The sequence below is a fragment of the Carcharhinus amblyrhynchos genome, chromosome 15 (assembly GCF_965287045.1).
Source record: "Carcharhinus amblyrhynchos chromosome 15, sCarAmb.v2.hapA, whole genome shotgun sequence".
Classification (NCBI taxonomy): Eukaryota; Metazoa; Chordata; class Chondrichthyes; order Carcharhiniformes; family Carcharhinidae; genus Carcharhinus; species Carcharhinus amblyrhynchos.
Window position 1 is genome coordinate 16008536 of NC_137338.1, and position 17884 is coordinate 16026419.

General features: G+C 41.8%; 1 protein-coding gene across 3 annotated transcripts in view; it reads left to right on the forward strand.

The window, feature by feature from the left end:
- The window catches only part of LOC145353095 (immunoglobulin-like domain-containing receptor 2), a 111729-nt gene that overhangs the window by 70451 nt on the left and 23394 nt on the right, over positions 1 to 17884 (forward strand). For 2 of the 3 annotated variants that reach the window (XM_080203457.1, XM_080203458.1), the window contains exon 4: positions 16448 to 16504. The exons of the other annotated variant lie outside the window; for it this stretch is intronic. In XM_080203457.1, coding sequence (XP_080059583.1) covers positions 16448 to 16504 — 57 coding nt within the window. The remainder of the gene's footprint in view (positions 1 to 16447; positions 16505 to 17884) is intronic. 3 annotated transcript variants of the gene reach the window in all.

The window sequence follows — 17884 nt, forward strand, 5'->3', positions numbered from 1 at the left end:
CCAGGATGTCTGGTGGTCTCTATTCCTCTCTGTATTCCTCCTCTGACCAGTGATGGGTTCCTGCAACTTTCTAAAATGTGTTCAGTCCCTTCATCTCCTATCAGACTTTAAACTTATCTGCAAAAAAACATTCCTTGTCTTCCTGACTCGCACTCCACCTTCAGTTAGCCTGAGGCAGATGGCTCCAGAGTTTGGAAACCTCCTATGAAATTTGAATAAGTGGGGCTTTTAACTAGCCCCTTTACAAAGTTCATTACCCTAACTCAAATGAGGGCCGGTTTGCAGGCCCATGTTCCCCACCACCTTCACAAAAATTTCAAATATCAGGAACAGAAGTGGGACATCATCATCGTGCATGTTGTTGGCACCATTTCTTTGGCCACCTTCCCCTAGTCCGACATATTTCAGCCAAGACATATCCAACCCCTGCTGTGTAATCACTGTGTGTGAGGGACATGTCATTTTTTTCAGTATGTTATCAGTTCATTTCCCAAACCATTGCTGACAGGATGTCAGACAATGCTGTAATTTATGAGGAAGTGAACTCTCTCTGATGTTATTTAAAGAGAGTGAAATGTTGTTTGGTTTGGCTTGGGAGCAGGTGCTTGACCTGTACAAATGTGAGAGGTCAAACAGGGAGTGGGTAACGATGGGCTGAGGAGTGAGCAGATTTAGAGAATTGTGAACAGTTTCTCGAGGGAGATAATGAGAATGTGCGGGTAGAGAGTCCAAAGAGTGAGGCAGTGAGCTGAGAAGGATGATGGGAACAGTTAAAGATTGGAGCGGTGAGTGTCTGAACAGATTTGGATAGTGAGTACTGGAAATGGGAGGTCTGATAATAGTTACAAATTGGTGGTCAGAGATTTTTAATCCACGCAAGAGGGATCTCACAACTTCAATAGCCAGTGATGGGCATTCCCCAGGATCAAGGACTCCAGAGGTGGAAGTCCCACCCTGTGAAAGAACATAAGAACATAAGAAATAGGAGCAGGAGTAGGCCATCTAGCCCTTCGAGCCTGCCCCGCCATTCAATAAGATCATGGCTGATCTGTTGTGGCTCAGTTCCACTTTCCCGCCCTCTCCCCATAACCCTTAATCCCCTCTCTTATCAAGAACCCATCAACCCGCTTCTTAAAAATATTTAGCGAGGCAGCCTCCACCACTTCAACGGGCAGAGAATTCTAGAGATTCACCACCCTTTGAGGGAAGAAGTTCCTCCTCAACTCTGTTCTAAACCACACCCCCTTTATCTTGAGGCTGTGCCCCCTAGTCCTACTGTCTTTTTTGAGCGGGAAGAGTCTCTCCACCTCTATCCTATCCATCCCATTCATCATCTTATACGTCTCAATGAGATCTCCCCTCATTCTTCTAAACTCTAACGAGTACAAGCCTAGTTTATTCAGCCTCTCCTCATAGCTCAATCCCCTCAACTCCGGTATCAGCCTAGTAAACCTCCTCTGCACTCCCTCCAGGGCCAAAATATCCTTGCGCAGGTGCGGCGCCCAAAACTGCACACAGTACTCCAGCTGCGGCCTCACCAATGCCCTATACAGCTGCAGCAAGACCTCCCTACTTTTATATTCAATCCCCCTCGCTATGAAGGCCAGCATCCCATTCGCCTTCCTGACCACCTGCTGCACCTGCAAGCTGGGTTTTTGCGACTCATGCACAAGGACCCCGAGGTCCCTCTGCACCGTCGCCTGCTGCAGTTTTTCGCCACGTAAAGCTACCAGCTGATCACAGCAGGTATGTTAGCTGCCCCTGGCAATGTGCCCACCAGCACCCCAGGCGACGGACCCAGGCCATAAGTGAGTTAGGTTGGGATGTGGTTTACAATTTGGGAGTTGCAAGGTGGGGGGAGAAGGATCTACAGCAAGAGTGGGAGTTGGGGTAGTCTCAGGGAACCCCTTTCCAAAGCCAGGTCCCTCAATCAGGCAGTGAGTGGTCTTTGCATGAGGGATTTCCCCATGGAGCTCGCATGCAGGGTTTGGCTTTCTTGGCTGTCTGTCTGGTAAGTCCTCCGGTGGTGGGAAGAGGTCCTTTAATGCCCAGTTAATTACCTGAATTGATGGTGGGACAGGAAGCCATTCATGAGCTTTCTTGCCCCGGATTAAATTGAGGCAGAAGTGTGAGAGTGGTGGGGATTGTAGGCACCCTTTGCCTAATTTGTTGTCTCCTGCCTCAAAACCCGCCTCGAGGGAGGGCATTAAATTCTGCCCTAAGTGGTAGTGAGCATTTGAGGGAACAGTAGCAATCAGCAGAATTTAATGGTTCCCCCACCAATAAATTTGTAGGTGGTGGGAAGGTTCTGTTCAACTCTTCAGGTGTGCCATCTCATCACCCCTCTGCCCCAGGGACCTGACTGCAATGTTATGGGGGAGGTTGGGGGGGGATGGTGAGGTGAGGCCTAGGACAGCTTACCTACCATTCTCACCCCAAATGATGCCTTTATGTTGCCAGTGGGAGATATTCAGGGATGAGCAAAGCCTGGAAGACCATTCTGCTTGGGTCTTGAGTGGAAAGGGAAACTGGGGATAGAAGAGGTGCTAACCGCTGTGCCACTGTGCCACCCCATCCATTTTATATATACAATATATATATGTAATTTAATCTTGTTTTAAGATGAGGAAGCTTCGATGGCACATCCTGTGGGGAAATGTAAAAGCACTGAAAATTTCTGGATTTTCGTTCATCGTGCATGGACTCCAGGGGTAGCAGTTTCTGGCCACCCTCGCCCCAGGGCCAGGAATTCCCGCCCAAGGTCGACAGACCTTTGCATGGTCTGCCAGATTTTCTGTCCCGCCCGCTATGAGTCCTGTGGGGGACGGGACGTGAAGATTCCGCCCCAGGGGTTGCAGACAGTGCCGCAGGAAGTAATTGTTGTAGGGCGTTGGTTAAGTTTGATAGATCTGAAGAAGGTCTTGTAGTCACATGTAGGTAACTGTAAACTTTTATTAACTACTAAAACTACATACGAATATACAGTAAACGGTACACGTTGGGAGCTGTCTCCATGCTTGCTTGTACACACGGCTCTGTCTCACACTCAATCGACCCTGGGTGCATGTGGGCCATGTGTTCTCTTGTATCAATGTGTGGGTGATACTGTACTTCCTCCCACATCAACTCAATGTGTGCCAGCCCTTAATGTTATGGTAATGAGCGTGAACAGCGAAAATTTTGGCATAGTTTCTCCCAGCAAACACATCCTCTTGCATTTTCAGATTAGATTTTATCAAAGCGCCATATTAGTGCAATGTCAAGGGTTTAAACGGAACCTATGTACTGAGTTAGCATTTTGAGTCTGGATGACTCTTCATCACAAAGAGTTGTCAGACTCGAAACATTAGCTCTGTTTTCTCTCCAGTGATGCTGTCAGACCTGCTGAAATTTTCCAGCATTTTATGTTTTGTTTCAGATGCCAGCAGCTGCAGTAATTTGCTTTTACTTACTTACATAATTACATTTGTTCATTCATTTTACTATTTATATGCCGAAGCAATTTGAAAATGTATTCTTAGGCATTCTCAGTTTTAACATAGTTCCAGCTCAGGTTCCCTGCGTTGCCTCCTGGCCAGAACAATATAGTGATACACATTTCACTCATACCGAGATCCCTCAAAATTCAAAAAAATTGGGACTTTAATCTTTACTCGTGTGGTTAGTAGCAATGTGCTTCACTGCTTAATTAAATGGGCCCATTACAGTTTAGGATGTATAAGAAAGGACTTGCTATAGTCAGAAAACTTTGAAGGGATGACAGGAAGGTAGGGTTAAAATCTATCAAAGCAAGACAGGAATATTGGCTCTAATGACCTTTGCTTATTCTCATGTCCTTAATTTGGCTTTTAGAATGCTCTAGGGAAGATAAAGATTTATCCGATAAGTGGTGCTAGCAATCCCTTTAAAAAAATGTAGAATTGTTTTCTCAATCTATATCAACAAGTCAAGTTTGAGAACTAATATATTGTTAAAAAAACACATGTAATACCAGGGTTTAATATACAATAAGACCACCCATCTCATTGGGTAAACATCTATGTGAAGCGGAACTTTCCAATTCTCAACATAATTGAAACTGGACTATAAATAAGCGGGAGATATAAGAGACGTGAAAAATTGATTTATTTTTGGTGATGGGTATTTTAAAAATAATACCACTTGTTTCACCATTTAGATTCTTTCTACAAAATATAACTGGGTTAAGACTACCACCTTTGCGCATTACAAAACTCAATAGTGAGCACATTCTTGTGTGGCAGCTTTGTTTTTTTTTAATATAGTGACCAAAAACCATGTTCATACCATTACTAGATAGCAAATCTCAAAGCCAAATTGTCCATTGGGAATGTAAGGAAAAAAGAACTTGCATTTATAGAGCATCCTTCACAAGCTAAGGATGTTCCAAAAGTCTGTGTAATATCTTTATGGCAGTACACAGACCAGAGGAGAATTTTGCATTATGTTCACAACTTCACACGAGTTGGGTGACGGTGAAATGAATTTGCATAGTTATAATGCTGTGTTCCTTGCATTGAGAGGGTTATAGCTTGTATGTATAATTGGTACAGAAGTGCAGCAATTTATCTACCAAAATGCATTAAGATTGACTGTACTGAGTTACCAGAACATGAATTACAGCATTTATCCACCAAACTCTGCAAGAGAGATTAATTAACTACAATCCGCCACTCGGTGACCCAGCTTTATGGGTCAGTAGGTTTCTCATTATGTTGGTTCGCTTATCCGCTTATTGTTCGCTGCCGTTTTCTCTCATTTGCCTGTCCCTGTTGATTGTTCTGAAACACTTATTCTCCTCCAGCTGATCTGTGATGCAGTGTTGTGTACTACAGCTGTCGGTGCTGCTGAGTGATTGGCTGACAGGCCATGTGATTGGACTGAAGACAGCCAGACTCCATAATCCGTCCACCCCCCCCCCCCACCCCCACCCCCCGCTCACGGCTAAAATTGAAAATCTCACTTCTGTGTAACGCTGCACTTACCCTTAACGATAAGACCTGGAATTACTTTCCCATCTGAGATTAGCAGAATCTAAAAGAAAAGGGCAGATGTTCATTTGGAGAATGTCAGCAATCAAAATACGGCTACACACAGCATGTAGGACCCCATTTCAAGAGTCTTTTTGTGAATGGTGAAAATGTATATTTCTATTCGCCCTTTCCTGAATTAACAGTTAAAGCCAACATTTTGTTGTTCACCTTATCCTCAACAATTTTCTGTATAACATTGGAAGTCATTTCCTGATTTCAAGGTACAGCAACCACAGATTTATTCTTAGTAAGGATACAAATAATAAGCTGTAGCAGTAAAGGTTTTGAAGATTAAGGCCTCTGCTACCAGCGTTTCCATAGCAACTGCATTTGCAAGGCTCTTGTCGCCTGTTAGGCCTTTGATCTTTTCAAAAGTACTTCTTTTGTGCCTTGCCTCCCTTTGCTGCTTCATCGAAGGCTTCAACGGCTTTTCGTGGAAGAAAATCGGGAAAATGGAAATAAACAAATTAATTAAACTCTCATCTTCTGGCAATGAATCTGTAACGATCTTTACCACGCAGTGGCTATCCTTTTCTCAAACAAACGGGCGCACCAGTGTCCGTGACGGCCTGCTGTCCGCAAAAGTTTAAAAGAAAAACGGCTTCCAATTAGGGAAGGTTGTTTGGTTTGGTCTCTCAACTTCATCTGCTGTTGGTATGACAACAATTGGGTTAAATGAATGGTAGAGTCAAAGGTCAGATATGAACTGGATTCCTCTATTCAGTCTAATGCAGTGAAGGAGAAAAAGTGATTCTGCCAAGAATCACGCAGTTTTAGACTGCCAGAAAAAATGTTCAGATGTGATACGCTTCTTAACTCTTTCAAAAAAGCAAATCATCAGTTCTAACTGAATATTCTTGTGCACTCAGGGACATTAAAGGAAATTATCTCAAGGTTATGTATTGGTTTTAAGATAATAAAAGTAACAAAGTTATCATCAACTGTGCTGAGTTTGCATGATCTCCCCTTGTCTGTGTGGGTTTCCTCCGGGTGCTCAAGTTTCCTCCCACAGTCAGGAAGATGTGCCGGTTAGGTGCGTTGGCTGTGCTAAATTCTCCGTCCGTGTACCCGAATAGGTGCCGGAGTGTGGCGACTAGGGGATCTTCACGGTAACTTCATTGCAGTATTAATGTAAGCCTACTTGTGACACTAATAAACAAACTTTAATTGTAATATCTAACTATAATTTGTGAATAAAAGAGGGAATATTATCAATATGGAAAAACCTGTCAAGTGTGGATTTAGAACAAAGAACAACACAGCACGGCAAACAGGCCCTTCGGCCCAACAAGCCCGCACCACCATTTCAACATTGTGAGTCCCCTCTCCACCCATGACCCTTGTCTACGCCTATGGCACTCCACATTGGAAACCAGATTGAGGGGAGACTAATTTAGGGACAATTTGTTACACAAATCAGCGTAAGAGCACATCTTTGGGGTGTGGGAGGAAACTGGAGCACCCGGAGAAAACCCACGCAAACACGGGGAGAATGCGCAAACTCCCACAGACACTGGCCCAAATCCATGTATCTGCACAGTAAACAGTGACAGTCACTGAGCTGTCGTGTTGCCCATCAGCTGGTCCAGTTTAAGTGTACACTAACGACATGAAGCACTAGGCTATTCTCGAAACATCCCAAGAGCAGCCCTCGCATGACCCACCGCGAGTATGCCCCTTGTTGGACAACAAGGCAGACCGAAGCACCTGTGGATTAAAAGAGAAAAACATCAATAACATGCACATCTTATGCAAACATTCAAGGGAATCCCCAGAAGCTCAAAAGTAAAACAAGTGAGCCAGAAAATATGTTGGAAGGTCCATAGGAATCAATTGATTCCCAGGGATGTCCCAAGGCTCCTGATCCTTATTCCTATATCCCTCCATCTCTATTCCGCTCATGTGCCTATCTAAGTATCTCTTAAACAACTCCAGCATGCCTGCCTCCACCACCTTGCTTGGCAGAGCATTCCATACCCCCACAACCCTCTGTGTGAAAAACCTCCCTCTAACATCCGAATTATACCTCGCCCCCCCTCACTCTAAGCCCGTGGCCCCTCATAATGTGTGTTTCCAATCTAGGAAAAAGCTTACCACTGTTTACTATACCCTTCATAATCTTATATACCTCTATTAGATCTCCCCTCAGTCTCTGTCTTTCTAGGGAAAACAGCCCCCATTTGCCCAATCTTTCCTCATACCCCAGTCCTTCCATACCAGGCAGCATCCTGATAAACCTCCTCTGCACTCTCTCCAGGGTCTCCACGTCTTTCCGGTAGTAAGGCGACCAGAACTGGACGCAGTACTCCAAATGCAGCCTAACCAATGTTCTATACAACTGCAACATTAGACGCCAGCCATTTGTCCACTTTCTCAATATTTATTCGTTTTAATATATTTGCCTGGTTCCTTAAGATGTCTAATGCCTTTGCCATCTTCCATGTCCCAGCATTATGATGCCTTTTCTTGACATGCCACTGTTGCAAATTGTGGTTAGTGACAAGTGACCAACTGTGTTTTATAGCTAGTATTAAGATCCCTGTAGAGGCCGTTAACGTTTAAAAAGAAATTCAAACACTCAATTATTTACTGAGAGAATGAAGTGTCAAGATTCCATGGTTTAAAACAAATTAACTTTTCTAGATAAGAATCAAGGATAACAAAAACTAAATAATCATTGTCTTGGGTAATTACTTACACTTGAGCTAGAAAGTGATATTAAGGCCACAGTCAGATCAAACATGATGGATGGAATTTTCCCGCATTGCCCACCATGAGAGTCATAGCGACTGAGGGCAGACCACATGCAAAGGTCCATAGCCCTCAGGCAAGAATTTCCAGCCTTGGGGCGAGCACGGCTGGAAAATCACACCCGATATTTTAGAATAGCAGAGCAGGCTCGATGGGCTGAATGGCCTACTCCTGCTCATATTTCTTTTCGATGTTACGATCAAAAAGCATAATAAGACACAATTATATATGCTTCAGATTAAAATTCTCATCTGAACCTCACTGTTTCCATTATAACTTCTCCCAGAAAATCTTTGAAGTTTACCCTCTTTCTTGAGACTAACTTCAGACTTCTCTACAGCATTCTTGTAAGTTCTGGGACTTTTCACCTCAGGCCTGAATTTCATCCACAATTTCTGTGCAGTGAGTTTGACATAAAATTAGACACACCCATGGTTTCTAATAACTCTATTCTCCTGATCAACAGTTTTTCTGCAGCCCTTAGCAAATTATCTCTGAACTCAGGGCATATGCCCACCAACTTGGATGCTTTCAGCTCCAACTCGAAAACCTTACTCCAAGCTAACTATTTATTTTCTACGAGGATAACTATAGATTTCTTCTTCTAGTTCCAAGCTCGGCAAATCTTCCAGCCTATTTTCCCCTCACGAATTCTGTCTCTAAACTAAACTTGAGCTCCCTCCTTCATTCTATAAGGCGAACATAAAGTTAGTATTTTCTCTTTTCAAGATGCAGGCCTGACTAAGATTCATCTCTTTTGGCTCCCTTGCCACAATGAGCTGCAAACTTCTCAAGATCACAGCTGAATCTGTGATATTCCTAACTTTATAGAGACAGCTGCACCTTGATCCCAAAATGGCTTCTCCTATCCCTGTTCAGTGGTAACAGGAAACACCTTAACCTTGTCTCCAAGAAGAAATATTACTTAACTTTCTCTGACCACAAAAGGGGAAGGTTTTAGCATAACCATTGATATCCTGATACCTTTAACATCTTTATGGGTTTCAGGAGACTCAAAAAGTATTTTGATTGAACATATTAACAATTGTGATTGTCCTCAGTCATAAATATCAGTCACCTCCCTTTGAGTCACACAATTCGAGCTTTCCCTTTGGTCCTAACCAATTACCAGCCTCTACAGCCAGGTAGACTCCAACACAGATCACATAATCCTCTTATTTACCTTAAACGTAAAGATACATCCCTAAATAACAGCCCTCTTACAAATCAAAAGTTGCAGTGATACTAGAACCATTACAACAAATGCATGTCATTTTCTTTTGCAAATGTAAAAGTTTTTAAAAAATTTTACAGTGGAAGATCTGCTTTTTGGCATTCTAAGTGCATAGCATATATCGCAATTCCTGCTGGTCATGTGCTAAGTTCACCTACCTACCTACCAACAATATCCATACCAGTTTATCAAGACTGCTAGAGAGAATGATAATGTTATTAACCAGCACAGTGTGGAGTGAGTGACACTGACAGTCTGATCATTAGGATAAGCAGCTGATCTTTGATAGCCTGAATGACCTCCAGTGGCTCAATATACTTACAATGGGAAACTTTAACACATTTTTAATAACATCAATAGGTGTTTAAAATGCCAACAATAACAGCTATTAGTGTTTAAATCTTACCTGCTGCTGAAATCTGTTTTTGGGTGCAAAAATAAAAACAGCAACATTTCACAAACTCTTAATGATTCTGCACCTGGAGCAGTGACTATTTGAATATATTTATGATGTTACCCTTACCATGACAGAATCTCTTGGTGTATCTTAATGTGTTCAGGGAATTGAAGAGCTGCAGCAAGCTGCTGCTATATATCCCTCTGCCTGTTCATTCACAGGTTCCTCACATTCTCCTTCCGACACATTGGACTACTCCCTGCAGTAAGAAATTCTGCTGCTGCAAATCTGTCTCACAAAGAGAAAGCAGATAAATAAGGTTGTTGTCATCAGATTTTCAATGCAATTTGCTGGCTCTTCAAATGCACAGATTAATGAAATATATTGTTCATTCCCCGAGTTATGGAGTCATAGAGGTTTACAGCATGGAAAGAGGCCCTTCGGCCCAACTTGTTCATGCCACCCTTTATACTTGCCTCTACCACTACCTCTGGCATTTTGTTCCAGACACTCACCACCCTCTGTGTGAAAAAATTGCCCCTTGGAACCCTCCCCTCTCACCTTAAATCTATGCCCTCTAGTTTTAGACTCCCCTACCTTTGGAAAAAGATGTTGACTATCAAGCTGATCTCTGCTCCTCATTATTTTATAGACCTCTGTACGATCACCCCTCAGTCTCCTATGTTCAAGGGAAAAGACGTCCAACCTCTCTTTATAACTCAAACCATCAAGTCCCGGTAGCATCCTCGTTAATCTTTTCTGCATCCTTTCTAGTTTAATAATGTCCTTTCTATAATAGGGTGACCAGAACTGTACCCCAAGTGTGAGTGTTACTAGAAAAGAAACAGACTAAACCTTTTGTCACTGACGGGGGAATCATGTTAACTTTGGGTGATACTACAAAACAGGAGATGTTAGTTCTCCACACATTTCCTCAATGGAATTCAAACTTATGAGAGACGTACAACGACTGGTTGATTCAGCCATTGCCTGTTTTATACTAACGCTCAAAATCAAAATGAGCACCTCCCCAACCCCAGTATACCTTAAAGACTATTGCTCAAGGTTATGGGTGGCACGGTAGCACAGTGGTTAGCATCACTACTTCACAGCTCCAGGGTCCTGGGTTCGATTCCCGGCTTGGTTAACTGTCTGTGTGGAGTCTGCACATTGTCCTCCAGTCTGCATGGGTTTCCTCTGGATGCTCTGGTTTCCTCCCACAGTCCAAAGATGTGCGGGTTTGGTTGATTGGCCAAGCCAGAATTGCCCCTTAGTGTCCTGAGAGGGGTAAAATATGTAGGGATATGGGGGTAGGGCCTGGGTGGGATTGTGGTCAGCGCAGACTCGACAGGCCGAATGGCCTCTTTCTGCACTGAAGGGTTTCTATGACTCTGAGGCTCTACAAAAATGATACAATATGCCACTTGTGTGGCATTTGACATTGAAAATGAAAATCCAATGAGTCAGAGGATGTGCACATCAGATAGTCACTGTTTAAAACAGTAAGTTAGCATCACCAGCAAACATGTATTTTTTTTGTGGGTTTATGCACCTTCAGCTTCAGAGTTCCTTTTCAGATATTTTCTGTGGACATTTTTAATGTTGCTGCTCAATAATTCACTCAGATTGTTTTCACATTCCTTGGCATCCTTGAGACACTTTGTTTATTTTCTGAACTGATAAAGTCCAGCTGTTCTGATACTGTTGGTATTTTCACGGCACCATAAATTACTGCAGGAATGCCCAAGCTTCTTATCGCCGCAGAACTCACACCATGGGGCTTTGTATGCCACATGGAAGATTTGAATCAATGCTCTTATCAATTCAAGTATACGTCAAACAGTGGTAACAAGCAAATCAAGGTGTGCTGATGACAGATTTTTCCATCAGTGAATCAATAGTACCAGAAGTAATTATTACCAAATTTCAAAATTAAAGGTTCATGGGACATGGGTGTCGCTGGCTGGCCAGCATTTATTACCCATCCCCAGTTATCCGAGGGCAGCTGAGAGTCAGAAACATTGCTTTGGCTCCAGAGTCACGTGTAGGCCAGACCAGGTAAAGATTTCCTTCCCTAAAAGACATTAGTGAACCAGGTGGGTTTTTATGACAATTGACAATGATTTCATGCTCATCGTTAGATTCTAAATTCCCAACGTATTGTTATTGGATTCAAATTCCACCATCTGTCATTGGTGGGATTCGAATCCGGGTCCCCAGAACTGAGTTTCTGGATTAATAGTCTAGCAATAATACCAGTCGGTCATCATCTCCCCTTTTGAAGCAAGTAAAACTAACTTGTGTATAAGAAATGTAAATACAAAAGAACAGAGTTACCTGCTGTTCATCAGCTGGATTGCTAGTGGTAAAATTCTATTGTTCTGACGTTGCTCCATTAATGCAGTCTACCACTTTGTCCATCCTTATTTTAAGAAAGATGGTATTATAGACAGATACATTATTTAAAGACAGCACCTCTGATGGTTCTGCACTGAAATATCAACCTACCTTACACGTCCAAATATTTTTGCGCATTTTTCTTTATTCCATACTGGTAGGAACATCAAGACTACTCTGAGTTTTACTGTTGTCCTTGAACCAAAGAAGTCGTTTACATGGACACAATTAATGAATGTTTGCTTGAGTTTAGGCTTTGAAAATGTGTAGGAACCAGAACCCCCCCCCCCCGTGGATCAGGTATATTTAATGTCAGAGTGTAGGGTTCTTTGTTGATGAGGTCCAATAATCGCTTTTTTCCTTGGAAAATAGGGTTGCACTTTGGAGGAAAATGATAATGTTTGTGTTTACTTCTTTGAACCGACTGAATGGCACAAAATATGCCATTGAATTAAGTTACAATAATTGACAAGGGAAAAAGCAGATTTTCTGGGGGAAAGGGAAAATCCCACGTACCCATTGCAATGTGGGGAGGTAGTGGCCCAGTGGTATTATCGCTAAACTATTAATCAGAAACTCAGCTGATGTTCTGGGGACCTGGGTTCAAATTCTGCCACTGCAAAGGGTGGAATTTGAATCCAATAAAAAAAATCTGGAATTAAGAATCTAATGATGGCCATGAAATCATTGCTGATTGTTGGAAAAACCCATCTGGTTCACTAATGCCCTTAAGGAAAGGTAATTAGCCGTCCTTACCTGGTCTGGCTACATGTGACTCCAGAGCCACAGCAATGTGGTTGACTCTGAAACTTCCCTCTGAACAAGGGCAACTAAGGATGGGCAATAAATGTTGGCCTAGCCAGCAATGCCCATGTCCCATGAATGAAGAAATGTCACTGAATAAGATGTATGACCAACTAAGACACAGCCAACATCCTATCAATCATCTGTTATTAGTTCTTATTAGTGAAGTGCACAGTTTTATAGTTTGCTACTTCAGAAATGCTTTTGGAACATTTCTCTCCAAATAATCCCAAAGCACCTCACTTTGCAATAAATTACTTTGAAGTGCCGCAGTTGTTGTTATAGGCGTAAGCGTGGCAGCATGTTGAGCAGTCAGGCAGCAAAGAAATTAATGACTAGTCAATCTGTCTTTGGTGTAGGTGGCTGATGCTGGAGTTCGGAAGTTGCCCTTTGTCAAAAAATGTTACATGACCTCTAACGGTGACCCAGCAGAACAGTTTAACATCTCATCCAAAGAGCAGTACCCCATTCACTCAGACTGCTTGAGTCCTGGGGGTGAAGTTTGAACCAAAAACCATCTGACTTAGGGCAAAAGGAGCTACTGAATGAGCCAAGTCCAGCACGAAATATGACACAGTGAGAAGTCTCACAACGCCAGGTTAAAGTCCATACAGGTTTATTTGGTATCACGAGCTTTCGGAGCGCCGCCCCTTCATCAGGTGAATGATCATAAAGAAGCAGCGTTCTGAAAGCTTGTGATTCCAGATAAACCTGTTGGTGTTGTGAGACCCCTTAGTGTGTCCACCCCAGTCCAACGCCAGCATCAACACATCAAACTATGACAATTACTGATCTGTTTTTTTTAAAGCTAGAATATATATATGCAATATCTTAAATTTATTGTAGGCATACTAATGAGCAACATTTTACAAAGCTAGTGGCATTTTTTAGAATTTTATGAAAATAAATATTGAATGTTCATTTTCTAACGTGGCTGTTTGTGGCCATGCTGATTAATAGAGACAACAAATGTAAAATTAATAATTAACCTTAGTCCCATCAGCCTGCATATATTGGTCATTGATCATCTATATACAGTGATATTTAAATGGGCTCTTTTGTGCAATGCCAGACCATTCAATTGTCCGATGATAGCCCAGAAGCCAAGCCAAGCCCCAGTGCTACGTGAGAAGCATTTATGACCTGCCCATTTGACAGATGGAAACTTCCTCGATTGTCTCCCTATTTAAGAAAGAGTGGGAGGAAGCTCAGGAGAAGCATAAACTTCATCACACAGCAGGGCCAAATGGCCCGTTTTCTGTGCTGCAAGTTCTTTGTAAGCCCATTAAATATGCTATTGGAAGGATTATGTCTCATACTCTGCCAATATATTGCATTATTGCTGTAGGTCTCACAGCATGAAAGACAACTGCAAACCACAAATAGTATGTTGTCGTATTTTATTTCTTTTTCATCTCCAATTTTGATCTTTTTTTGCACTAAATGCATCTTGTAGTACCCTTTTCTGTTGGTTAATTTGTGTGATGGATCCATGCAGGAAGGAAGACAAAGAACCCTCCTGCAAGCATTGAACATCATAGGATAGAATCCCTGTGGTACAGAAGGAGATAATTTGGCCCATCGAATCTCTAATGACCATAATCCCATCCAGGCCCTATTCCTGTAATCCTCATTTACCCTGCTAATCCCGACACTAAGGTCAATTTAGCATGGCCAATCAACCCAACCCGCACATCTTTGGGCTGTGGGATGAAAGCAGTGCACTCGGAGGAAACCCACGCAGACATGTGGGGAAAATGCAGACTCCACACAAACAGTGACCCAAGCTGGGAATTGAATCTGGGTCCCTAGTGCAAACCACTGCGTCATTGTGCCGCCCTTAATTGTTTTATCTTAGATTGGAGAGAATCTCAAATTGACTATGTTAAGAAAAAATGGCAAAAAAAAAATGACATTGGGGAAGATGACACATTCTTTGAAAAAGAATCACCCAAGATGTATCAAAGCAATTCCAAGCAAAACTTCACAGTTTATTAACCCATATTGTGTACAAGTTCTATTCTTTTTTAATGTAACAGTGCCATCTGGTGCTCCTTTGTGGCAATAAATTACAATGGTCTGAATTCTCCGACCTCACCACAATTGGGATTCCCCAGTCCCACTGCTATGAATGAAGATTTGGCTGAGGGCTAAAACCTCTTCTTGCTGGCAGCAGTGGCAGGGTGTGCGAAATCAGAGAATTCCCGCCAATATTCATTGAACATGCTGTGTTGCAGCATTGCCATCTTCTGCATATTTTAAGGATTTGTGATCGGGTTCAGTATGTTTTGACCCTTATCACCAACCCCTCCCCTCGTACTCTCCAGTCCCGCCAATGTCTTTTACTAAACTCAAACAGAGCCATGAACCCAAACATGTGCCCAGTACCTTGCAGTTTGGAATTTACTTAGCCCAAGTTCATGTAGAACACCAGAAATGAACTGGTTCAGTTCAATCTAATACTTGAATTTGTGAGGAAATATTAGCATAGTGTCTGTTTTGATTGTTTCTACATAATTCATTGAGTTTGCACCAGTTGAAAGCATGAGGTATAAACAATGCCTAATAAATCATAGAACATGACATCCATCAATCATGTAATACGAGGGAATCCAAAATAGCTTTAACTTGAGCATTGCTGGAATGCTGCATGGCTCAACATTCATCATTACCTGGATTTAATAGTCAGAGTGGGAAAAATGAATGATTCGATGATGGATCAATAATTCTGCCAACCTATCCTTTCATTATTTATTAAATGCTTTTGTTAGTAATTCCCAAACATCGGTGTTGGAAGTACTGATGATCATTTGTGAAGAAATCATAGTCATTTATGTAAAAAGTAAAAGCTAGTGATAATCTCTCAAATTGATAACACAACATGAGATCCAGACCAATGCAGGAAGAATAATAGAATCGTACAGTGCAGAAGGAGGCCATTTGGCCCATCAAGTATGCACCGACCACAATCACACCCAGGCCCTATCCCCTTAACCCCCATCTATTTACCCTGCTGGTCCCCCTAACACTAAAGGGCAATTTAGCATGGCTAATCAACCTCACCTGTACATCTTTCGGACTGTGGGAGGAAACCGGAGCACCCAGAAGAAATCCACGCAGACACGGGGAGAAAGTGTAAACTCCCCACGGACAGTGACCCGAGGCTGGAATTGAACCTGGATCCCTGGCCCTGTGAGGCAGCAGTGCTAACCACTGTGCCACTGTGTTTGAAGAGTTTGAACGTGTGGAGTTCACACTCCATCTAATCCAAGCCAAACTGAGATGGATTCACAAGTTCATGGTCTCGACTTATTGGTATTATAAAAAGAGGAAATATTTCATTTCCTTCATTTGATAAGCAGGTATAAATTTTTTGCACCCACAAGAGATAACATTAGAAACCATTAGACTTAAACTTCTGAAAAGATTGAATGTCTGTTGGTCTTGTGCACAGCAACAGATGAGAGGTTTATTACTGTTTATCTGAAATCCTGGTTATCCAGATTTTTTGTTTTGAAAAGTCTTTTGGGTAATTTCTTTTCTTCTATTCTTTCAATAATGTTTAATCAAGTCTATACGCATTGTTGTTACTCTAAACTGCAGTTTCAACAGGAAGTAATTGTTTTGGTGAATGGCATTGATTTCAAGAGACACAATTGTTAGTAAATGTAGCCTTAACCTCCTGCATCAGTGGTTTCAAGGACTGAGTGCATCTCAGTCACCAGTACAGATTGAACTGTACTCTATTTATGCTTAGTAATCATATTTCTTTCTCTTTTCTCTCTTTCTCTCTCTCTCTTTCTGATTTTCTAGGTAGGAGTGAAGTGGTTGCAGATCTGTTGCCCAGTTTTGATGTAGAGATTATGCCAGGTACTGGTATTTCTTCTGAAGTCCATTCTATCTGTCACACCACTACCCCTCCTTCTTCTCCTTCAATTTATACTCAGCATGGTGTTGTTTATTTGCTATCACCCTTTAAGCAAATTGCTATCTTTTCCTTTCTTTTTGGACTGTGGTGAGATTTATGTATCAAATGGATTTTGACAAACTTGATTGGTTTATAGAGCAATAGTGGATTCAATTTAACATAGGGAAATGTAAGACTGGGCAGGGGATAGGTTGATGTAATAAATTTGAGCATGCTTAATGTATTGGAACTGGAGAGAGATCTTGGTGTTTTAGAAGTCAGGTCATTAAAAGCATAGCACAACATTCCCAGGCTGTTTTTGTTTCCAATGTAAACAGAATATTGGGATAAAGCATAAATACAAAGGGGTCATTTTCAAACTATGTTTCACCCTGATGAGACTTTTCTGAATAATTGCAAGCAGTGTTAGTCTCATTATTTGAAAAGAGTCTTTGGAGAGTGTTTTAGAGAGAAGAACTACACTGTTGATCCTTAAACAGAAGTTAATGATGCAAGAAGAAAGATTCACCACCCTGGATCTTTACTTTCTTAACGTAAGAAATTTCTGAGATTTTAAAAAGATGCCAATGGATTGAAAAGCCGCACATATTCAAGAAAGAAGCAGGAAATTGTAGACCAGTTGGTCTAACGTCTGCCATTGGGAAAATTCTAAAATCTGTTATTAAGGCAATATTAGAAAGGCATTGAGAAAATCATACTACAATCAAAAGCAGGGTCAATGTGGTTTTGTAAAAGTGAAACTGAACCTGGCAAATTATTAGAGTTTTTAGACCATATAATAAGCAGGGGGAATCAGGGGAAACCAGTAGATGCAGGAATGAATTTTACTGTTCCAAATGCCACAGGAATCGGAGCGGGCAAGGAGTGGACCTTGGAAAGATCCATTGACCTCAGGTGGGATTGTCCAGTTTCAGGGTGAGTGCGACCAGAAAATCCCATCTCTTGTGTTTTTGGATTGCCAAAGGTTATTCAATAAAAGATTTCTGCAGTTGGTTTATGGTGTTGGGGGTGATATGTTAGCATGGATACAAGATTGCCTAACTAACAAGAAACAGAAAATTGGGATAAATGGGTCATTTTCAGTTCAGTAAATTGGAGTACTGCAGGAATAAAAACAGAAAATGCTGGAAAAGCTCAGCAGATCTGGCAGTGTCTGTGGAGAAGGAACAGAGTTACAATCTAATCTGTATCTATATGGACTTGAAACATTCACTCTTTCTCACTTCACAGATGCTGCCAGACCTGTTGAACTTTTACAGCACTTTTCTGTTTTGATTTCAGATTTTTAGCATCCACAGTATTTTGTTTTTATATTACCGGAG